The sequence below is a fragment of the Montipora foliosa genome, chromosome 8 (genome assembly GCF_036669935.1).
Source record: "Montipora foliosa isolate CH-2021 chromosome 8, ASM3666993v2, whole genome shotgun sequence".
Taxonomy (NCBI): Eukaryota; Metazoa; Cnidaria; class Anthozoa; order Scleractinia; family Acroporidae; genus Montipora; species Montipora foliosa.
Window position 1 is genome coordinate 2,568,336 of NC_090876.1, and position 23,657 is coordinate 2,591,992.

At 40.9% G+C, this 23,657-nt stretch overlaps 3 protein-coding genes and 1 long non-coding RNA gene across 5 annotated transcripts in view; 1 reads left to right on the plus strand and 3 right to left on the minus strand.

Moving 5' to 3' along the window:
- Positions 1–23,657, plus strand: part of LOC137968028 (uncharacterized) — a 99,067-nt gene that overhangs the window by 49,148 nt on the left and 26,262 nt on the right. The window lies entirely within an intron of this gene.
- LOC138013230 (chloride intracellular channel protein 5-like) lies at positions 3,380–4,548 on the minus strand. Its single transcript, XM_068860250.1, has 2 exons — positions 4,413–4,548; positions 3,380–4,328 (listed from the first exon to the last, which is right to left on the minus strand). Exons 1-2 carry the CDS (start codon positions 4,434–4,436, stop codon positions 3,654–3,656), a joined length of 699 nt encoding a protein of 232 aa, XP_068716351.1. The 5' UTR covers positions 4,437–4,548; the 3' UTR covers positions 3,380–3,653.
- LOC137967302 (actin nucleation-promoting factor WASL-like) lies at positions 8,745–18,961 on the minus strand. The gene is made up of 11 exons (XM_068813821.1): positions 18,742–18,961; positions 18,533–18,673; positions 18,332–18,418; positions 17,564–17,663; positions 15,997–16,098; positions 14,766–14,940; positions 14,608–14,650; positions 12,447–12,630; positions 11,609–12,078; positions 11,293–11,404; positions 8,745–9,880 (listed from the first exon to the last, which is right to left on the minus strand). Exons 1-11 carry the CDS (start codon positions 18,838–18,840, stop codon positions 9,819–9,821), a joined length of 1,575 nt encoding a protein of 524 aa, XP_068669922.1. The 5' UTR covers positions 18,841–18,961; the 3' UTR covers positions 8,745–9,818.
- Positions 22,609–23,657, minus strand: part of LOC137968017 (general transcription and DNA repair factor IIH helicase/translocase subunit XPB-like) — a 34,223-nt gene continuing 33,174 nt past the window's right edge. For both annotated transcript variants that reach the window (XM_068814628.1, XM_068814627.1), the window contains one exon: positions 22,609–23,657. This exon is cut by the window's right edge and continues 136 nt beyond it. In XM_068814628.1, the coding sequence (XP_068670729.1) occupies positions 23,653–23,657 (5 nt within the window). In that variant the 3' untranslated portion in view covers positions 22,609–23,652.

Genomic DNA, 23,657 nt, shown 5'->3' on the forward strand with positions numbered 1-23,657 from the left:
CTTGTTGGAACCCCAAAAAAAAATAATAATATGAAAGACGATGGGACCTGGGTCGATAGGCTTGACGACTAAAGAAACTTGGTGTCCAAACCGAGCCCATAATCACAGGGCTATACAACTCCAATATTAGGTCTACGTAACGGCATTTTCACAGATCAAGCTATTTTTAGACGAGTGTTTTTTAAAAAGATTTGTTTTGCACGAGTGATCATTCCCAGTCCCTTGGGTAATAGACTTAACTGATTAGAGTGTAATGTGAACTGCTTGGGTGATAGAGCAGAGAGTTTCACTGAATCGAGTGTCGTAAAACCAAAACCAAAGTAATTACCTAAGCCAATCAAAAGCACGGATACAATCCAGTAAACCAATTACACGCAGCCGACACAAAGCGCGGGAAAATGTGCACGCGCGAGCCACGATTGGCTTTGAACCAATCACTGAGTGAAGTAACGCAAAACCAAAGCAATCCGCTAATTACTTTCGACACTCACTTGAAAATCGCTCTAATTCCTCATGCAAGACTTGTGATTCGCTGGAAAGGTCTGTATTGGTACGCAAATGATCCCAGGACCGCAAATGATCCCAGAACCGCAAATGATCCCCAAACTGTACCGCAAAATTATACCAGGACCGCAAATGATCCCCAAACTGTACCGCAAATGATCCCGGAACGCAAATGATCCCCGTTTTGGACCGCAAATGATCCCGAAAAAAAAGTGAGGAATGGCATGGAGGGTGGAATGGTCTGGATTGAGAATTAATGAGAAGAGCGCTTATTTTTATTAAAATCACTTTAAATCATGCATGGCTAGCAACAGGTTTCTGCCTCATTATAGTTTAAATTTGCCACATTTGATTATCGGATACAATCATCAAAAACTAACTTGGACGCAATTCTAAACCGATTGTGACCAGGGGCCTGTTTCTCGACAAGTCCCGATGACTTTTAGCATGTTGTTTCGAGATAACTAAAAGCGGATTGTGAAACACTTAAACCCTCTCCCTTCTTGAGATAAAGAGGGAATTGTGACATGTGAAAAGTTTAGGGACTTTCGAGAAACGGCCCACTGATCTCTTTGACGAGGCGAAAAGGACGCCACGCGGGCCTGGCTAGCAACAATCGTAACATTAATAACTAGAACGCAATGTTTTAGCCTATAAGCTTTGGTTCAACATGCAATACTGCAGTTTTGTTTTTTCCCATGTCCTTGACTAAAAGTCGTCCATTAATCAACTATGACAGAAAACGCTATCATTTGCGTAGACCTGCAATGCTCCACCGCTCTTAAATACACCTTGTGTGTAGCACTCGAATTGCCTTCCACATCTGGGACAAATCTCTCCTGTTATTTTTCCTTCGCAGTATTTTTGCTTTAATTCCTGAGCAATGGCTAGCTGGGGATTCTGAGCACTTTCCATTTTTCGCCAAAGTCACTATCGGGGAAATCTAGGACAAGCATCTGGCGATTTTCCGATATGTCGGCAAAATCTGGGACGGTCGGGAAACTGCGAAATCCCTGATCGTCTGGGATTTTCCCGACATATGAAAACTAGGCTTAAGCAAGCTTCAGACAAAGGTAAATCACCAAAGAGTCGGTTGGACATGGAATTGAGAAAGTCAGGAGTAACACATCGCCATCCTCCAGCCCCCAAAGATGGGAACTGTCTATTCCATGCAATGAATGACCAGCTAATACGCCGCGGAAGGGTCTCGCAGACTTGGTAAATTACCTCCATAGTAATCCAACAACCCCGGACGGGACTCACTTCAGAGAATTTATCAAACATGGAGCATGGGATACCTATCTGAGAAGGATGGCTATGGACGGTGAATGGGGTGACTGGATTGCTTTATGGGGCCTAATTAACATGTTTGAAATCCTGGTGGCGGTAGTATCAAGCTTAGGAGAAACGGGATTGAATATTATCCACCCCGGAGCTGGTTATGAAAACGAAGCCACTAGAGATATGGCCTTACTTGGCCATGAAGCAGAGCTGCATTACCATAGCCTGGAACCAATAGCTGCTCAGAATCCCCAGCTAGCCATTCCTCCGGAATTAAAGCAAAAATACTGCGAAGGAAAAATAACAGGAGAGATTTGTCCCAGAGTGGAAGGCAATTCGAGTGCTACACACAAGGTGTATTTAAGAGCGGTGGAGCATTGCAGGTCTACGCAAATGATAGCGTTTTCTGTCATAGTTGATTAATGGACGACTTTTAGTCAAGGACATGGGAAAAAACAAAACTGCAGTATTGCATGTTGAACCAAAGCTTATAGGCTAAAACATTGCGTTCTAGTTATTAATGTTACGATTGTTGCAAGCCGGGCCCGGATGGCGTCCTTTTCGCCTCGTCAAAGAGATCAGTGGGCCGTTTCTCGAAAGTCCCTAAACTTTTCACATGTCACAATTCCCTCTTTATCTCAAGAAGGGAGAGGGTTTAAGTGTTTCACAATCCGCTTTTAGTTATCTCAAAACAACATGCTAAAAGTCATCGGGACTTGTCGAGAAACAGGCCCCTGGTCACAACCGGTTTTGAATTGCGTCCAAGTTAGTTTTTGATGATTGTATCCAATAATCAAATGTGGCAAATTTAAACTATAATGAGGCAGAAACCTGTTGCCAGCCATGCATGATTTAAAGTGATTTTAATAAAAATAAGCGCTCTTCTCATTAATTCTCAATCCAGACCATTCCACCCTCCATGCCATTCCTCACTTTTTTTTCGGGATCATTTGCGGTCCAAAACAGGTATCATTTGCGTTCCGGGATCATTTGCGGTACAGTTTGGGGATCATTTGCGGTTCTGGGATCATTTGCGGTCCTGGGATCATTTGCGGACCCGTACAGGTCTGGTTTCGCTGGAAAATCAATCTGAAAATAAACGCCATTCTACAAATATAATGAAGTTTCAGGCCCCCAGTCATGGCCTCCTGTGTCGAATTAATCACTAAAAAGATCGAAAGACTCGTTCAATAAGGACCTCAGAAAAAAATTGTGTTCGTTTTGTGCTTGTAAATATTCTTTTGAATTTGCGTTTGAAAGCGAAGCCAAAAAGGCCCAATATAGCAGCCATTTTGGAATCATGATAAGGTGTATGTTTTCATCATACAGTTCAGACAGATGCAAATCAACTTAATTTCACCACAAAATTCATCTGCCGCATAGTGACGTGTTTCACACGAAAAAAACACATGAAAAGGTTTCTTTGTTTCTTTTAGGAACATGTTTTAAGTGGCCGATTTTGCGGTATGTTCATTATCTTAAAGCTTCGCTCTTCGAGAAGAAATTTTAATTTAAACGGGAATCGTGATGAGTCCTGCGACATTTAGCGTAACTCAGTAGGAACCTACGCGAAAATAAATTATTTATCATTTTTAAAATTTTTAATGTCTTCATTCTTTTTCCTGACTCAATTTTCGACATTAAAGAAACCGACTTCTACGAGTGTTCTAAGCGGTCATTTTCTATTAAAAATTCTAAACCAGATAACATACACAAGTTTTCCACTACCATGTCTACAAATGTGGTAAAACACCAAGATTTTAAAGCTAGTAAAAAACCGCGAGTAAATAGAAGTTGCTTTGCTGTATAAGGACCTGTATATGCAAATTTGGTAATAAAAACCAAAACTGCGGGCTTAATCTGTTAATTTATCTGCGCGAGTTAGTTCCCATCGAATTTCCCATTTTCTTCTTCCAGCCCTCTTTTATGTCGTCTTTCACTGCGTCGGTGAAAGTGTCTTTGAAAGCTCGTTCTTTGGTCGCCGCTTCTTTCAGGTATGTTAACACGGCTTCGTATTCCTCAGGGATGATGAATGCTTTCAGTTCGCCAGCCTCCTTAACATGCATCAGTTTTGGCAATAAATTACAATCTGGCAACTTTAGCATGTTTCCGTCAAGATATGCACCCGGACGTCCCCTTAAGAAGTCGTTGAGTCGTCCGAGCTCTTTGCTTAAAGCACTGCGAAGTTTGGCGTCGTTTTCAGGTTTGCTGTTTCGCATAAATATTGCGAATTTGGAATACAAATCTCGGCCGGCGTCGGTCGCTTCACTGTGCAGTGAAGGTTCGGGGAAAGTATCCTCTAAATAGGATGCTATACTGTCCGCATCTTCCATCGGCTCAAAATCACCATGACAAAGAACAGGGATCTTTAATCTTCCTTGCGATCTCCGCACAAATTCTTCCCACTTTTTTGGGTCTTTTTTATTGAGGTCAACATATTCTTGCTGGAACTTTAAATCCTTCAGACGTAAGATCATCAGGATTCGTTGGCTGGAAGGACAATCGCCCATTTCTTTATGGACTTTGAAAGGATCGTTGGAACCCTAAACAACACAAATTTCAACATTTTTTTTTGAAATTCAAAAAATACATCGGAAGCCAAGTTAGACAAAATGTAGAACACTCACCTTCACAAAAAGTGTCAAAGCCATTTATTCGGAAAATTGCGCGGATAAAATTAAGAGCGAGGAGAAAGCTGGAGCAACAACCGTCAATAAACAAAATTAAGCCTTTCCACCTCCCAGTTGGTAAAACATCAGTCGTTATCAGGTCACGCTCATTCAAATACAACCGCGCAAAGATCAACCGGCAGAACAATCAACCCATCCTATACCTCTGAAATGACTATTATTGACGATTCCCAAGTTTCTTTAAGGTGATTCCTTAGTAATAGAAGTTGTCGTAAGATTTTTTTAAAACTTTTCTCGATTGTTCCCTATATTATGGTGACTCGAAATGTGCAATCAAAAAAGTAGGTCACCAAGCTCGTTTGAGAGACATAACTTGCTCAAGTTACTCATTTAAGCATTGCGCCTTCATCTATCAAGAACAAGTTTATTCCATCGGTTCAGGCTACGTTTTGCAAGAACAGGAAGTACAGCTTTGACGTAATTCTTGAAATAACAAAACAGGTGAATTGTGTTGCTCAAAAGGAATAATTTAATGTTTGTTTTATGGCACAGGCACAAGTCTTGAAAAGGCACTGACTACAAATGTTCTTCGGGTGCGTGATCTCGAGGAGACAATTTTGTGTCCACGAGTGATGGCTACGAATACTATCTTTCCAGTAACTTTTTTTTCTGACGTAAATTTTTTGTAATTTTTTTACAGCGCAAAGAAGATCAGTAAGAGAATAAAATTATGCCAAAAAAAAGATAGGTCACCAACCTCGTTTAGGAGAAAACAGAAAGCAAATCAAGCTCGACCCCTCGACAACACGTCTCCCCGATAGCGCGGTTTCACTTTCACTGTCGGACTTAAATGTTCTTTAGCATCATCAAGGCTATCACTCGACTTTTTGTTTTGTGAGAGTTGAAAAAGTTTCTTGTTTTGCTCTTTACTGCTTGTGCTCTGAAAACGGCCATTCTTCTTTATAGCGAGCTTTCCCTCGCGAAAGGTCGCCATTTTGAAATGTTTTTGGCCACGTTCGATATATCAATATTCACACATGGGTACGAGTCTTTATGGTTTAATTTAAACATTTTTTTGTTTAGAATATCCGTTGAGACTTGTGAGACAAAGAGCCATGAAATTTGACCATAAAGCCTCTTAGCCATGCCTGAATACGAACGGGGCTTACGCTGTGTTATGCGCAGAACAGGATGCGCAGTGCAATACTAGGGAATCACCTTAAAGTAACTATTGCTGGTTTTCACTCACGTGATCAACAGCCTTGTTTTTCAACGAAAACAAAAGGAAGTGTTTGCATAATAATTGAGTTAAATTCCCGGAGGATTTGGTCGGGGCACCAACATGGCCGCCTTTTCTTTGTTAAGGGGCACCAACATGGCGGTCGTGACGTCATGTGAAAACCGACAATTATCGTCAATTTAGGACGCTTAGCGCTTGATAGGGATTATGGGAAATGAACATAAATACAAATTTGCAGTTTAAACAATTTTTTTAAACGCGTAGCTCGATCTCTTCAAAAACTGTCGATCGTCATTGTACCAGAAGAAGACTGGTTTGGCCAGCCGAAATATAGTACATTACTTAATCAAATCTACCTTGAAGTTGTATCGGCTCTTGCTCAAAATATTTAGTTTTCAACTTGTAATTCAACTCGTAATTAAGCCAGTTGATCCAACGTACACCGACAGGAATATTGTCCACAGTTGCTTGCTTCAAAACCCTGAACAAGGAGCACCATTCTTAGCTTCTGGCGAAAATCAAATCCCGTTTCCAGTGCGTACACACTTCCTGGGTTTCCTCATATTCATGAAACGAAATGCGGGACCCGAAGCCAAGGGAGAGGAACGAGATTGCACGAGATGTTGTTTTTATTTTTCAAGAAACTACCAAACGAGAAAAGAGAGCATAACTGCAAAAGAACTGAAATTGGCCATTTGCTCGACGCACGTTGTTATTCTCCGTTTGAAAACTTTCCGTAGGCTGCGACAAAACCAGCTTTTCTATATGTACATAAATACGAAACGCCGATTGGATAGTAGTTTAGTATCGCGTTTAGGGCCAACGGCAAACGTCAGGCTGAAATTTGCCTTTTGCCAAAAATCAAAGAAGCGTGGCGATGTTGATTCATTTTTTGTGACTACTCCTCGTTGAGAGAATCCACTGATGTTGTAGTCTGCGTGGCAACCATTTCCGTGGGGTTCCACAGAGCAAAACTTTTTTCTCGGTCAAACACCGAAAAGCCCGCTTCCCGGTCTTTCTCACGGAATGCGCGAGCTATTAATAGAGTAAGTGTCAGTAAACGTAATCTTCAGATAGTGTTAGGTATCGCATTGTCTGGCTTTGACCGACACGAACGCTTGTTCTTTGCATACCGTATTGTTATCCTGGGAGCTTTTACATGTTATTGTTCAAACAATCAAAGGAATGATGTCCAATTTTCATTCTACCCTACACAAGTAGTCACATGTAGTCCTAGACTATCTAGATGTTTTTACCTGTTATCTACAGTTATTGAGAAATTTCTCAAAAGAGATAAGTTAGAATAGGAGAATTTTCATGCTTCTAAAGCAAATAACGGGCTGCTGTTTGACGTTTCACGTAAACACGAAGCAAAATCTATCGTCCTTCCATGTTATTGGACGCCATGTGTTAGAGCGAGTTTCAATTGAGTGTCGTAAAACCAAAACCAAAGTAATTACTTTGGCCAATCAAAAAGGACTAATACAATCCGGCAAACCAATCAAAACTCGAAGTAATTACACGAAGCCGACACAAAGCGCGGGAAAATGTGCACGCGTGAGCCACGATTGGTTTTGGTTTCACTTCTGATTGGTTGAAAAAATGGCGCGAGAACTTTGAACCAATCACTGAGTGAAGTAAGCAGAAACCAAAGTAATTATCTAATTACTTTCGACACTCAATTGAAAACCGCTCGAAAATAAATCAATATATACTAAAACATTGGATAGCATTGAGGGCGCGCTCTGATTTGCTACTCAAACTCCGAATTTCCTTTACTGTTCACATCCGAGAAATTCGCTCGGGATTTGCCCCCAAAAGTATTGTACTCGTTGCAGGTACCATCTTTGTGCTCCGCGGCAAGGTAAATATCCACCTCAAGCTACCGACACTGAGGTGAATTGTCATTGATTATTGACTGATTGATTGAGGCGGACACGAAAGCGAAGACTTAAAAGTTCGAGCTACATTAACACCTCCGCTGTAGCCTGTTCCAAGCTCCCAGATAGTCGAGAAAGGGAAAGAAATGCGTGCGAAAAATGTGTAGGGGCTTGGGTCGAGGCGACGCCCCGACCCAAGCCCCCACTCACTTTTAACACGCAGTTGTTTTCGTTTTCCCGACTATTTGGGTGCCGAGGAATTGCGAATACGCGAACCTCAGCGGAGGAGAGAGAGACCACAACAATCATGATCACGGTACGGTTGATAACCGACATTTAGTGCGGAGCCGCTCAGGGTAGACGTGCTCCAAAGTTGGTTGGCGCAGTAGCGTTGAATACCATAACCATTACGAGATTTCGACACATGAACCAATGGGTAACGCAAACCCACACTTCGAGCAACTCAACGCATACATGTAGCTAGCGTAGCAGGCGGTTTGGTGTGCTTTTCGATACAGCGTCGGCGCGAAAACTGGACAGAGGTCACTTTAACCCCAATCTCGACCCCACAGCTCTTCTCTTGACTTAGGGAGAGAAGAACTCTGGGGAACCCTGAAACAAAGTGTCTTCTCATTTGTTTTCGTGAAGAACAATCAAAATAGGCTCTAATTGGTGCATTCATGTTAGCAGGAGAAGTGAGCAGGCGCGGTACGGTTCAAATAGCCAATTTTTGGCTATACGAAGCCTACGGCGCATGTTCTCCCACATAGAGTTTCCCAGAGCCTCGGGTCAAGTACAGACACAAGACCCGAGGCTCTGGTGACGAGAATGACTTTAACCCCAGCACTTGCCTTTTCTTTTGACCTACGTCCATCTTTCGCGATGATTATGTAAGAAACACACACCAAACCCCCTGCTACGCCAGCTACTCGGCACAAAAATCCACATGTGCCATATCCAAGGTTACAAATGAAATAAAACGCGACATGTTTGCACTGAAATCCACCACTCTTGATTCAAATAGCTCCGTTATAAAGGGGGCGAGAGTCGGGTTTACTGTTGCACGGCTCCTGTCCACACCTTGTATGTCCGAATGGCTCAGGTTGGTAGGGAGTTTCACCAGAAACCCATAAGGGTTGAAACGTGTAATTTCACGGAAGCATACCGTACGAAGCATGCCTCTAACACCGTAAGTCTTGTCAGTCACTGTTAACTTTCAATTGAATTTTATTATCACAATCAGTTGATACTGGTCTTCGTTTCCTTGACATAAACATTAGAAAGGAAGAAGTGTACCATAGATTAAGGGAAATGAAAATGATCATTATCGTGGTTAGTTCGTGGTATTTTTCATTCCATAATTTTACAAGGAGCATTGCGTTTTAATATTAAATTAATTAAACACTTTCATACCAGCTCATCGAGCACATATAGCTATTTTTTGAAATTGTGAAAATTCTATCTAATTTTACAAAATTAAATGTTCTGTGATGAGAGAAACGTACGTGCACTCTGAATCTGTCAAGGCTAACGTCATATTTTCCCATCAAACATTACAACAAAATTATTATAGCAAAATGGTTACGTAACCGCAGCCTCGATTTTTGACGGTCACTGGACTGAATGAAGTACAATTCCGGGAGTAATCTTACGAGTTCATCTCGAAATAGCAGCGCCTGAGACGCAAGGCAAGGCGTCTTTAAAATCAAAGTATGACTACTCCCTAAATCGTACGTAAGTCCTGCTTGTTGCGAACGGTGTCTTTTTTTTAAGTAAAAGAAACATGGTTTCTAATCACTCGAGCGAATGCCAGTAATAGGCCTTGCTCTCCCCAATTGACCAATACACAGTTGTAGCTAGGGCGCCAGGCCTACGAATGGAAACGAGGCTGCCGGTGACCCTATTTTGATACAAACCTTTGTGCTTTTCTGATGTTAATGTAAACTAGTTTGAATTACAATTTACAATTTACATGATAAAAGCAGTGAGCTCTGTATCAATACGATGTCACCGGCAGCCTTGCAGCAAGCAACTGTAAAATGGGCTATTCAATCCAAGAGGTGTAAAAGGGATCCTTTTAAACCACAATTTCCCGACAGGAGGCTTAGAGGAGTTGATTTATGCAGCTCCTAGGTACAGGATTTTAAATTGAAAAAAAAAAGAAAAAGAAAACTTCGCAGCACAATTCTAACATTTTACAAACTACATCCAAGTTCCTCTAATATCCCAGAGTAATTGACAATGCATTTCATTCTATTTCCTGACAATAACCATTTTTTTAACTTAATCCATCCACTCATCTTCATCATCCTCAAATTCAGATCCACTTTCTCCACTTTCACTGTCTAAAATGTTAAATAAAAAGTCAAAAAAATTAGCGATGGCCTTTTTTCAAGTTCGCACAGTTTGCTGTTTTCAAAACCTTGCTAAAAAATTTCACAACGAAAGCTCGTCCTGCTAAATAGTTCATGTCTCCTAGATATGGGTCTTCAGGTAAGTTACAGATGTGAGTACTTCTTCCACACGTTTTCCCAGTTTTGACCTAATACTCTATCCTCAAGTAAATTAAGGCACGGGCCTCAACCTGGCCCCAAATTATTGTACAAAAAAGTAAAGGGGTGGTCTAACCTCTGAAGGTTTAGTAATAACATCCTAAGACTTTCGCAGACCAATAATGCCACAAAAGTTTTTGCATTGATGAGGAAGACGTATGGAAATGAGGTCACGCGACTTGTTACCGCCACAAAACTCAAAATAAAAAACGGCAACAGTTTATGCTAAAATTTACTTCATTTCGCTACTATTTGATTACTTAAAATGGTAAAAGAAAACGAACTGTGCTTGGCCTTTGTTAAATGTCTTTAGTTTTGAAAATATACGGCATTTTGTACTAGTGCCTAGTCCCCATGGAAAATGATTTCTTCATTCGGACATTTATTAAAAAAATTATCTGGAAATGTCCGAGCACAGAAATGATGTACCCAATAGTGTTAACATCATAAAGGTAAATCCAGCCACCAGAAAATGATAAAAAGTGTTGCAGTTTAGCTGAGAAGATTTTTGTGCTAAAAATAACTTTGACATGTCACGTGATAATATATCATCCTATGTAGCAGTTAAAGCTTCACATCTTATTGCTGCTAACGATGTCCCAGAATTATTCCCACCATGTAATAGGAAATGGATCAATAGTTAGACCACCCCCTCACTTATTTTCATAAAATAGAGCTGGGCCCAGGCCTCAAATCAACTAAGTCTGAGACTTGTCAAAGACATCCTGAGGGGTCCTGAGGGCACAAATCAACCTTCAACTTCCTGCAACAATCACAATGATGTAAGGACCACAATTGAGCAAGGTAAAGAAAGAATTGTAAATGGTTTGAACCCAGGAGTCATATCATAAAGTAAAGTACGATCATCCGGGTGAGTCAATGTCATCTCAAACAGTCCTTCTCAGGACTACACTCACCCGGACGATCGTACTTTACTTTATGGTAAAGAAAGAAGTAAAACAAGACCCCTTTTAAATTAAGGGCTTTTTTGTTCTGACAATGGTATCAATGGAAGGTAGCAATGTTCCCTTAACGCCCACGGTTTGTTTATTCTATTTACAAAATCAAGCTATTCAATTGTATTATATTGAGAAACAAAACAAAAGAATTGATTGAATTGATTGCAACGGAAGCCAAGCAATTCTCTTCTGAATCCTTTCCTTTCATTGAACTGAATTAACTAAGTTGCTAACATTATAACATACCTGATGAATGAGTGTCCTTCTTGATATTCTCCAAAGCCATTTGAAGAGCACCCAAAATACCCCCACCATCACCCCCTGGGGCAGCTTTGGGCTTTGCTTCAGCATCTGATACCTATCAAACAACAATCACAATGTTATAAGCTTATACTGAATACCAATGCAATCTATTGAATTTCAGAGAACAGTTTTCCTCAGTATTTTACATAGTTTTCCATGAAAGTGAAGACATGACAAGAACACAATATTCATAATTCGGCCACAATCTTATTTTTGATCTAATAGACCTGTCCTCTTGAAGTAGCCATTATGCACTCACCCGTTTGAGCTGAACACCCGTCCTGATATCGCTTAACAAACCACTCCTGCCATCACTGCTGATTGGCTTTCTGTCACTAGGCGAAACCTTCTTCAGTGAAGTTCCTTGGTGGATCTGATTAAGCAAGGAACCACGCCCACCACCCATTCCATTGAAGCTAGGAGGAGGCGGAGGAGGACCACCTGCTCCCATAGGAGGGGGAGGTGGGGGAATTCCACCCAATGGTGGAGGAGGGGGTGGTGCTGGTGCTGGTGGGGGAGGTAGTCCTGATGGTGGAGGAGGAGGTGCTCTAGACATAGGTGGGGGTGGAGGTGGCCCCCCTCTTGATGGTGGAGGGGGTGGAGGTCCACCACGAGATGGTGGAGGTGGTGGCGCTCCAACTCTGGAAGGGGGTGGAGGTGGGGCACCACGTGAGGGAGGAGGTGGTGGAGGTGGACCTCGTGAATGAACTCTGGATGGTGCTGGAGGAGCTGAAAATAAAAGTAGTTCAAAATGTAATAAGCACATTCAAAATATTGTGAAAGCTGCGGCTCAGGTCAAAAACTTGTCTTTTCCTGTGTTTAAAACTAGAAAGATGCTAAGTGCATCCCTGAATCTCCACAATGTTTGTTTGTTCTTGGACAATTTGAAGCTGGCCTACTGTTACTGAAACCTGTCATGAAAAAATGAGGTATGAAAACTTCATAACCTTTGTGAAGGTCAACAGCTTATCAGTAACAACGATAGCAGTAGAGCACAGGTGCACCAATTTGTTAATTCTCTTCAGCAGTGACCTTTAATGCTTTTATGGATCATTTCTAGACTCTTTTAGAGACATTAAAATCACACAAATCATTACCCATTTCCGTCAAAGGCAATTTCTTTTCCATCTCTATTTCCCTTGTGACATTTTCAATTCCACCCCTTTTTTCCACAAAGTCATAAATGAACTTCATGGTCTCCTTCGTTTGTTTCTGTACATCTGTTACACCAACTAAATCAAAGAGCTTCTTCCAGTTGTCATCCATCTGAACATTGTCAATCTAAGACAAAAAAATTTAACAACTGCATCACTATTAAATGGAGGTTGGATGCCAAGGATATGTCCAGGGGCTTCCACTGGAGGCCAGCCAGCCAGCCAGCCCCTTGACTGAGTAATGCTTCCATGGCCAGCAATCCCCACAACCCAGCCATGAGCCCCCCCCCCCCCTCCCCACCAGGCATCCAGGCACCCATCACACTGATGGGTGAGGGGAGGGGAAGCAAAAGCCCAACTGTACAGGCATGGCAATAATGGCTGGCAAAATGTCCGATGAATTGCCTTTTGCTTTAAGTGCCACTATGACGAAAATCGCATCTTTTCTATCGAAGCCATTTTAAGACATAAATAAGTAGCCCGCATGAGAAGAAAAATGCTCTTTACTATTTCCAAATATCTCTTTTTGTTCCAGAGATATTCAAGCTTTTAAAATATGCAAATTAGCCAAGTGATGACCTCATGCACTCAACCAAATTTTGATGAAATATGATGAAAAAGGATATCTCAGCCAATTTGCATCAGAAATGTTTGATTCTTTGCAGTAAGATTCTACTAAATGTGCTCCACAATTTGAGCTTAACAGTTTTGTTACCATGGTAACATACTGGGTTCCAGACCTCTCCAATATTAAAGGCATTTCTGGCCACCTTTGGCGTTCTATTTTCATATTTGCAAATGGTGCCTCATATAAATGATCTAACAAGCACATAAATATGTTAGCTTGAGTTTGTGGCCTTGTTTAACCTTTTTTGAGCTGAAAATCACTTACATATTGAAATCAAGTGGGTGGGGACTGGAAAAGAGTGGGTTGCCATGGGAACACAATGTTTATGGCCGTAGGTGTGTTTTCTGTAGAACTATTAGCCTACCAAGTTTCAATGGTCTGTGCTGCAAAGTGGTGAAGATAGCTCTATTTATATACTTGATGTAATATTGGGTTGAGTGTATGACATCATCAGTCATCTCATTTGTATATCTTACACATTTTTCAACCTTAAATATCTCTGGAACTAATGCAGGTATTTGCAAACGGTAAAAGGCATTTTCATTCTTTCATAGAATTCTCTGTAATATGCCTAAAAAATCATGAGGTAAAAATTTGATCATAGTGGCACTTTAAGTGACTGAATGAGTCTGCGCCTGTGCCAAATACCGCTGACTGCTCTTTGATGATTAACCAGCCCAGACCACTAGTGCTCTTTGTAAATACATTTAACTGCATTTATTGAACATCATTTCAAATACCTTAAATTATTGGTCTTCCCTTAAATTCCACTGTTAAAATTAGATACAAAAGAAATAAAATGCGAAGTGCCTTGGAACATAGAAATAAGAATGGCTTTTCCAAAACCTGCACATTCATCAACCACAACTTCCAAATTACTTAAATTAAAACTCACTGAAAATGGCTTGAAATGGCATGTACTAAAATCAGGAACACCCGGAACACTCCAATTTGGCTAACCCTAGGCCTCGCTAGGCCTTAAGTTGGATTTTAGGCCTAGGGTTAGCACACCGGAACACCCTAGAAGTTAAGGGTTAGCCAATTGAGGGCTAACCCTAGGCCTAAAAACCAACTTAAGGCCTAGCGAGGCCTAGGGTTAGCCAAATTGAGGGTTTTGGGTTACTTCCAGGGTGTTCCGGAGTTCCGGGGTGTTCCTGGTTTTAGTACATGCCGCTTGAAATGATCTTAGTAATCAAATGAGTTTCTTGTTAAAGTAGTACATGTAGTTACTGTTACTCCACATGACTTCCGCAGAGTTAGGTTTGTAAAAATTACATTAAGCTTCTGTTCTTGAAAATAATATTCTCTGCCAAAAAGAAAAGATCATTATTTCCACTGTACCACATTCTTTGTCATGACTACCATTTAAGGATGAAGTGTTGCTGTAGAGTCGGCCCTTCTCATAAAATAGTCTCTAGCGATTGTTGAAACTGGTTTGGAGCCACCTGACACCCTCATGAATCATTTCTCACTTACATCAAAACCACCTTGAGGGTCCCAGCCAATATGTCCAACATGTCTGCAAAATGGAAAATGATGGTCCATGAATTTGATAAATGCAAGGTGTCAAAGAAGTTCAAAAGGAATAAAGAAGCACAAATGCACAAAACCTTCTATGACATAGACCAACTTACTGAAAGTTCTCAGGGTTTCCAATGTCCTCTTTTGTGATTCTCCTTTTGCCGCCTTTCTTGTTATTGCTTGAGTTTGACTTGCTCTCTTTCCTAGTACTTTTTTTCCTCTGCATTGAGCTATCAATGGATGAAAGACTGGTTTGGGATGGTGAATGACTCATACTAGTAACGTTCTCTGTGAAGAAAAAGATTATCAGTTTACTTCCACAGCAGCACCACACTTTTTTGTCAGTAGGACTATCGCGATAAGACTGATCCCAGTTTCAGTTAGTACTAATTTGGAGCAACAGACACAAATTGAAGCAATTTTTGTTCCCTTTAGGTCATTTTCTATACATTTTTATTCTTTATAACTCACACCACTTCTGTCAATATGTGACAAATCAAAATCTACAGTGTACTGCAGTCCACAACATTGAATTTATTTTGAAGCCGCCATGTCGTCTTTGTCCTTTTTTGCGTTACACAGAACATGTCATTCCAGTTCAGATTTTGTTGGTTTAGAACCAACCAGTTCAGGTTTCGTTGGTACTTTTCACTACAGTGCCTGTATCTTCATCAAGGGTTACTACTTAACTCCTTACTCCCGATAATGCAAACTCTGGATAACTCGAACCTCTGGGACCAGTGAGAGTGTCTAATCGGCGTGGGTGGGTGGGTCGTGGGTCCCTAACCCTAACCCTAACCCTAACCCTAACCCTTTTTTTATCAACGACAGGAAATTCTCGAAACAGACAAGCCCTAAGCCAAATTTGGACAGAGCACTGAGGGAGCGAATATATATATTTTTTTATCTTCAAACAAACACGACCCACCACCCACAACCCACCCACCCACACGATTTAGCCTCACCTGGACCAGTGAGGAGACACCTAACAGCATTTGTTTGGTGTAAAGGTGATAGAATGTTGACATCACAACAGTGGATTTGTCAGTAGCTCAATCAATAATGAGCACTGTCAGCAAGTTGAGCAACAGGCCAGTGGTTCAAAACATTGCTCAAAATCTTTTCTCATTTCCTTCCTTTTGTTTGCTAAAATTGAAAGTTTTACATGCTGTGTTTCGTGATAACAGATTCATGGATAAAATGGGTCAATAACATCTGGGTCTACTCAAAGCTACGTCCCCTTGAACTCAATCAGTCCTGAAAGTGAGACTAACGCCAGACAATTTTAGCCCTCAATGTGGGCTGCTGGCAAGGATGAATGGGTTAAAGAGCAGTAAAGCTCACCACTCGACTGTACAGATGCTCTCTTGTTCGTGTCCACATGGCCTCCGACAGCTGGGGGTGGAGGTGGCTGTTTGTGTCTGGATGAATTGTCTCTTCTCCTATCTGGAAACCAATAATAATAATTACGTTTCAAATAAACTTTGTTTTGGAAAATCAAATCCATTCCCCAAAGACTTAGCCTTTTAAAAGAACTCAAATAAATATGTCAGCTCCTATTTCAGTTACAAGGTGTTTCATCGACTTGTAGCACGATTTACATGTACAGTAGTGTAACACAGGTCATTTCTATCAAAATGTTTAAAATATTCCCAAACTACCATTACTCCCTAGATATTGTGTAATTAACATCTCACAAACACATTTGGTGAATTTTCTTTGATTATCTACTGTTTACAGCTATTTCAGGAATTACCCAGGTTCCTTTGAGGGCATGGCAATGCAATCGGCATGGCACCTGACATGCAAATCCATTTTTCACTTTTTAGCCAATGATTTTTAATAAAAATACTGCCCCCAACATAAAATGAGTGGTTACCAAGGACTTCTTCGATGTTTGTTCACATTTCTTGTGCGATTTCAGCTTGCAAAATGATTGCATTGAACGTGGCGGTTATTTGATTGTTACACTTAAATAACATTTTTCCGATGCATTTTTTGGCAAACGTTTTTGTTTTATTTGTACACAAAGCTACCACAGTTAAGGGAATGACTCAAGACCAATAATTGAACTGTGTTATTGCATGAGTTCAAGACCTTTGATACACCAGAGGCTGAGATACAGACTTTTGTGTGGGTAAGTAATATGTCAATTTCATTTGTCAAACTAGTACAACAGCCTTTTTTCTGAACATGAAAACTTATTATTTCTTCATTACCTTGAGATATCTGTGGAAACCTTTCTTACTCAATGGTAAAGGTTTGTGAACTCTGTTCAGAGGAATGATCTTTTCTTCTAGGTGCGTGTGAAAGTAGCAAGCCTTACCTTTGTATGAAATGGAGCTGTTTCTGACCGTGAGCGTAAAAAATACACACACTCAAAACAGCAACTGGTGGTCAAATTATATTTCTGGTTATTTGAAAAATAGACACATAGAATTGTAATTTTGCCTGTTGTGTCATTTTGCCCCGCTAAATATTTCTGCTTGATTCAATTTTCTAAGTATGACTGTGTTGAGGGCAAAATTTTACTTTTTCAGCTACTTCGTGCTAAGAATCTGTTGTGCGTTACACTCTGATTCTTGCATCCTTCTTGTCACATCTTGGATTTTTTTATACAAAGGTTCTCTCAAATGATAAAATTGTAACATATCATTAAAATACACCATTGTTGAAGCAATCTACATAGTTTGAAAGAATTCGGTCATTTGTTTGCAAAGATATTCTGAAATATATTTCAGCATCCACTGATGTACATGTGTATCGTGCTACAAGACATATTAGAAATCACTTTTATTTAGCAAGAACTTCTAGCTAATGGCAGGAGCAATAATATTTATTAGCTTTATATTAACACCTCAAAAATGATAAATTGACACAAAAAAGAACACCAAAGTCACTTGATCTTTACCCAGTCGTCTTTGCTCCTTCGCTTTTAACCTTCCCTCAATCTCATTGTAAAAATTTTTGGCTTCATTAATTTCCGCAAAGTTAAGACCAGCATTGTAGTTCTAAAAATCAAATAGTAATAATTATTATTACTGGGGTTCCTACCCTTGACCTCCTGCATAATTGTAATAATTCACTCTTATTACAACTATGGAGGAGGCCATGGGTTCAAACCCCAGTCAGGCCAACACTCAGGGCTTTAAAATAACTGTGAAGAACGTGCCCCTGTGTAAGTTCATCTGCAAATGGTAAGACTTCCAATTTTCTTGGATAAGTACTATAAACTGTAGGCCGTGTCACATAATATACGACTCTGCAGGGGCCACAGAGTACATTTGAAAGTGGGGGGGCTAGGTTCACACCGCAGGAAAAAGGTTGGGGGGAGGGGGGTGGGGGCAACCCAGCCCCTCCCTCTCTGCAGCGCCTGAGTGGTCAACAATGAAAAGACTGTTTCAAGTGTACTACTGATCGATTAGACCATATGAATATCCTTGGATAGTTGTCAAATTGAAGGATTGCAGGTATCTACTGTAGCTTCCCGCTGTAACTGGTGGACATAATAGTATTTTGTCACTTCCCATTCGGATGACACAACATCATGCACATATATAGGCATGATGGATGTCCAAAATACGAGACGTTTGACTGCTCTCTGTAATAAACAGACGCTAAGTGCAGAGGAAAGGTAAGTGAAAATTTGGGATATTTTGCTTCATAAAACCAAGCTTACATCGCCTGCAAAGGTGTAAAAGTACGGACGCGAAGCTGTGTACTTGAACTGGTTGTAAAGTTCCTGCTCCCATTCCAAGCTTTTGGTCTGAAATATAACGCAAAGCACTTTACAAATAAAAAACAAAACTACCAACATTTCCAAGGAAAAATGTCAAGCATCAACGGGCTGGATAACGATTGAATCGGTTCACAAACTCACCGCAAGACTGTACATTCGAAGAAAATACGAACGTTTGCCATTATCTTTTTCGAAACAAATAACTCCAGTAAGTTTCTTCTTCCATCGGTTTCTAGATTCTGGTGGAGCGATGTAAAGTTGGGCGACAGATGTTGCTAAAGTCTGAAAAAAAAACACACATTTATTACGAACTGAGTGTACAAGTTAACGTTTCAAACGAACGAACTTACCGTACAGCGACGGCCAATCATCTTAAAGAGTTCATCATTTTCGTAAGATTTAAGGCAAGAAGACGGCCTGTTGAAGCCGTCAGCTTTTGGCCCTGACATATTGTCGCCCTGAAAGCTCCCTCGTTGACCGAAATTATGAAATAAACTAAATATGATGCGGCCTGACTCTCTTTTCAGGAGTGCAGGAAATCGAACCAGGTTTCATTCCGGGATGATGTCACTCATAGTTCGAAAGGGAGGCTGTAGGCCCACAGGCAACCCATGTCGTAAGCCCCAAGCGCCTCTGTGTTTGGAAAAAAATTGTGGTCTTCAACTCAAATGAGGAAGCAAAGGAGTAAAAAAGTGACTATGGATCTAGATTCGCCAAGACCTGGACTCAAAGATGACAAAGGTATATACCAAGGACAAGAGAAAATATTATTTTAATATTATAGTATTTTCTTTTGGCAAGGGTAAGACTTATTCACATGATTTCTATCTCAAGTAGTTCAAAGCAATTAGCCTTCTTGGGCTTCTTCCCAAGTATCTTTTTAGTAATATTGCAAAACATTTTAGAACCAGCTCTCTAGGAATTGTTTCTTTTCTTCCGGAGAATTGCGAGAGTCGCTTACAAAGTTCAATTCAAACAAAGACAAAAGCCGCGTTTTTTTTAGCATTCCACAGTAGAAGAGGGGGCGTGACTTCAATGTTTTCATCTTTCCTATCACCAATCTGGAAACAAAATAGCCTCTTGTTATTACCTATTTTGCCAAGATTGCAAAGCTATTGTTAAGCGTTAATATACACTTAATGTATGGTCCCGAGGGAAACTCGAGTCTTGATGTTTCCCTCGACTTCGTCTCGGGAAACATCAGGACTCTCGGGAAAACAAAATTAACTAGTGCTTTGTTATATATGTAGACTTTTCCTTCAAAAATCGCAGCAAAACATCCGGAGTGGGCAACAACTGCGGCATTCCGGTCGGGATACATTTGAATTTGATCAGGGGCACGTGACCAAGAATCAACCAATCACAGTGCTCGTTTGGTTGAGTGAAAGGCTAGATATATAACAAGGCCTATAGTCTCTCCGATTTCCTTGACAACATATCGTTTTCTGAATCAATCTCAAACCGCTGTAATGGTAGCATCTTGGCCTGTAAATACAGCGTTGATGTTCCTTGCGAAGTAACTCTTTTAATAATGAGTTTCTTAAAGTATGTGCTTTCTTTTCACCTTGTCATTTGCAAACAAGTTTTACTTTTGTCTGTGCTTGTGCACAAACGCGACTTTGTATGTGCACTCACATTTTCTATGGCAGATAGATTCGTAAGGTGTAATATTGTCCTGTAATAAGAATTCTTTCTCGTATACTCTTCAATTTTTACCGTTGTTGCATAAATTTGAAGCTTCTTTGTACCCTTATGGAAGTGAGGGCTTTTTTCCCGTCTGGAGGATGTACAGCTTACTGAGACCGTGACACTAAAGAAATAAAGAAGAAACAACTGACCTTGGAAAAAGTTTCACTATATTTTTAACAGCTGTCAAACAACATGCTGGAAATGGTTTGAACCCAGGAAGAAGATAACTTGACGGAATCTGAACGTTCGGGTGAGTAATAATAAGAACTCTGTTTGTTTCAAATGTCAACTGTATTTAGCGCTGGAGCACTAATAGGAAACCAGAATTCAGTTTGGTTTTTTTCCTTATTTAAATTTTGTATTCCCAGTGGGGTAAAAATAACAATAGCTCTAATTAGCATGAGACACGAAAAACCTGAAGGATTCTGGGAATTGTAGTCAAATGGCGTCATCAAACAAATGTTCTATTGGGGGCACAGTACAGAAATCAATTCAACTCATATCAAATCGTAGCTTGGATTTTGAGGAGAGCGAAAAACCGGAGAACCCGGAGAAAACTACTCGTAGCAGAGTAGACTGATATTAAACCAACCCCAACCTATGTGGCGCCAAGTCTATAGCCTGCAGAATAGGCGGATTAACAGGGCCAGCGCGATACCGAAGCGCGCGCAAAGCGAGAAATTTTTTCTTGCCTCCCTCGCGCTTTGCGCACGAGCTCGAGTATCGCGTTGGCCCCGCTACTCCGCCTGTTCTGCCGACTACCAAGTCTAGGAATCGGTGGGAGGCGAGTTCTCTCGCCCATGCGCCATTTCTGCTCCCGATGAGAATTAGCCTCCCACACAGACGTTCTTAGGGCTTTGTTACACGTTCTTCCCCCACTGACGTCTGCTGAAAAGAAAAACCACTTCAGTTTGTGGATTACTGACCAATAAGAGGCCGCTTTCCAGTTTGGGTAAACTCGTGTTTTGTATGGCATTCTTTCGCAGCATGTGATTGGCTATGCACAACACAATTAGTCAATGCTGACTGGTTTCTTTAAATAGTGAGCAAACAGCCATTGACCGGAAGTGGTTTTTCGTTTGTGACTGACGGTTCGACAACCTGAGTGAAAAACATTACTCGCCGTCAATCACCAACCCCTTCTCGGGTCTGGCTTCACAAGGAAGACAAAACTTAATTCACCCAGGCTTGCTGAAAAGCGCGAATGTAGAACACACGAAGGCTCTTCTGTTCCAGGGTTTAAAGTGATGGAGATATGGACGATCAAGTCTGTAAATCACCAAGGGCGCAACCGTTGGTTAATTGAAAGATGCTCTTTTGCTTATGGTGTAGTCTGCGTGGCGGGCGTTCATGAAGGAGGAAGGGACTAAATCAGGGCAAGGAATGTTTGAATGCGCGAGAACGAGAAGAGCACGCGACGTTTCCTTGCGCGTTCCTCTCGTTCTCACGTATCCACATTTCTTCGCGTGGAGTTCCCCTTTCATTTCGAACGCCTTAATACCACGCGCCGCTATCACTAATAGGGAGTTTAAGCAACGACGACGGCTACGGCAACGACAACGCCACAAAGTAGGAATATGATTGGTTAAGAAAGGAAAAATACTCGTACAGCACAAATCTCCGTGCATTTCTTTGCCGTACTCCAAAAAAAAAGAACGTGAAATCACCCAATTTTAGGCTTTGACGACAACGTGAACACATATCAATAGCCAATCCAGTTGCAGGATAGTTCGCCCGCATTGTACAAGGTGAACAGAACGGAATAGAGCGGTTTTCAATTAAGTGTCAAAAGTAATTAGAGAATTACTTTGGTTTTGCATTACTTCACTCTGTGATTGGTTCAAAGTTCTCGCGCCACTTTTTCAACCAATCAGAAGTGGAGTCAAAACCAATCGTGGCTTGCGCGTGCACATTTTCCCGCGCTTTGTGTCGGCTACGTGTATTTACTTGGAGTTTTAAGCGGTTTACTGGATTGTATCCGTGCTTTTTGATTGGCCAAAGTAATTACTTTGGTTTTGGTTTTACGACACTCATTTGAAAACCGCTCTAAGTGCGAGCGAAATACTTGCGATAGCGCCTACGTTATGTTATGGAATGACGCTTTCGTTGGCGTCGTCTTTTACAACAGGGAGCTTTAACAACGACAACTGCGACGGCAACTAAAACATCACAAATTTGCATATTTAGTAGGCAAAAACAATCTGTTTGCACGCTCTGCACGTGCATCTTTTCATCTTTGTCTATTTCTTTGCCGTCGTCTGCAAAACAACAACGTGAAATTGCCAAATTTGAGGTTTTATGGACAACGTCAGCACTTGGAGATAAATTTTTTCCCCTAATTTAAGCGCTGCTCATAACGGTTTCATTCCTGAGTGACTGCTATACCTTTGTCATATTAAAAAGCTTGGAATAGTCTCGAAGTGATTGCAATAACGCGAATTTATGTTCTTAGATGACGTTCTCGTTGCCGTTCCCGTCGTCGTTGGTAAAGCTCCCTAAAAATATGATAGGCCACGAACTCCAACATGACTACCAAACTTAATTGTTTAATTTCAGTATTCAATATTCTGCTTGTATTTAACCTCCTTTCAAAATTACGAAACAAAGAAAACAAGACGAAGCTAGGAAAATTATCCTGAAAGCTACGACCACCAAACCAGGAGCCTATAAAAATCCAATACTACAATTGTAGGTCTATGTATATAATAGCATTTTCACAGATCAAGCTATTTTTAGACGAGTTCTTAACGAAGATTTGGCTTGCACAAGCGACCATTCTCAATTCCATGGATAATAATTTCTCATGCAAGACTTGTGACGATGAAGTGGAAAGGTCTGGTTTCGCGGAAAAATTATTCTAAAAATAACTCGGTCTGTAAAAACGCCCTTTCACAAATAGAATGAAGTTGTACGCTCCTCCAACCTCGTTCCCAGGGGTCTCCATTGCCGTTGAACAAGAGACCCTGGGAACGACGTTGAACGCTCGTCGTGAAGGCCTCCTGCCTGAAAAACTTTGTGGTCAAGACTCAATATTGATGTCTGGAAAGAAAAAGATCCTTTGAAACACAGAAGTTGGATTATTCACCAGGCTCCAGTTGTTCAAACGATGGATAGCGAGTTATACGGTGGATTGCGTTATCCACCTTTTGAACAAACGGGGAAAGAATGTTAGTATTCCGAAAGACAGAGCGGCTTACAGACGGGCGGACAAAAAGCATCGAAGTTAAGAAAACGATGAAATGTTGATATTCTTTTAATTTAATACCCTGGCCCGGGTTGCTCGAAGCATGGTTAGCGCCAACCACCGTTAAATACCATGGAAACTCATAGGTTTTTTCTTAACCAACGGTTAGCGCTATCCAGGTTTCGAGCAATCGGCGCCTGGGGAACAAATCACCGATGTTTCCAATTAACACATTTAAACTGATTTTGAGTATAAGCCAAAGGCTCCGAAAAGTTGAAAGAATTTCTCTTTCCTTGATTGACATCGTTCACTCTTACAAAAAGACAGGTGCATTTTAGCATTTTCTCTGCATTTGCATTGGACGTCAAATGGTCGGCACAAAAGAATATCATT

What these genes read in the sequence shown, in the direction of transcription:
- LOC138013230 (XM_068860250.1), bottom strand. Translation starts at nt 4,436, where the DNA reads ATGGCTTTGACACTTTTTGTGAAG. An exon ending in CTTTGACACTTTTTGTGAAG is followed by an intron (nt 4,329 to 4,412) that starts GTGAGTGTTCTA and finishes TGTGTTGTTTAG; the next exon opens with GGTTCCAACGATCCTTTCAA.
- LOC137967302 (XM_068813821.1), bottom strand. Translation starts at nt 18,840, where the DNA reads ATGTCAGGGCCAAAAGCTGACGGCTTCAACAGGCCGTCTTCTTGCCTT. An exon ending in AGCATCTGTACAGTCGAGTG is followed by an intron (nt 14,941 to 15,996) that starts GTGAGCTTTACT and finishes TTTTCTTCACAG; the next exon opens with AGAACGTTACTAGTATGAGT. An exon ending in ATTGCCTTTGACGGAAATGG is followed by an intron (nt 12,079 to 12,446) that starts GTAATGATTTGT and finishes TTTTATTTTCAG; the next exon opens with CTCCTCCAGCACCATCCAGA.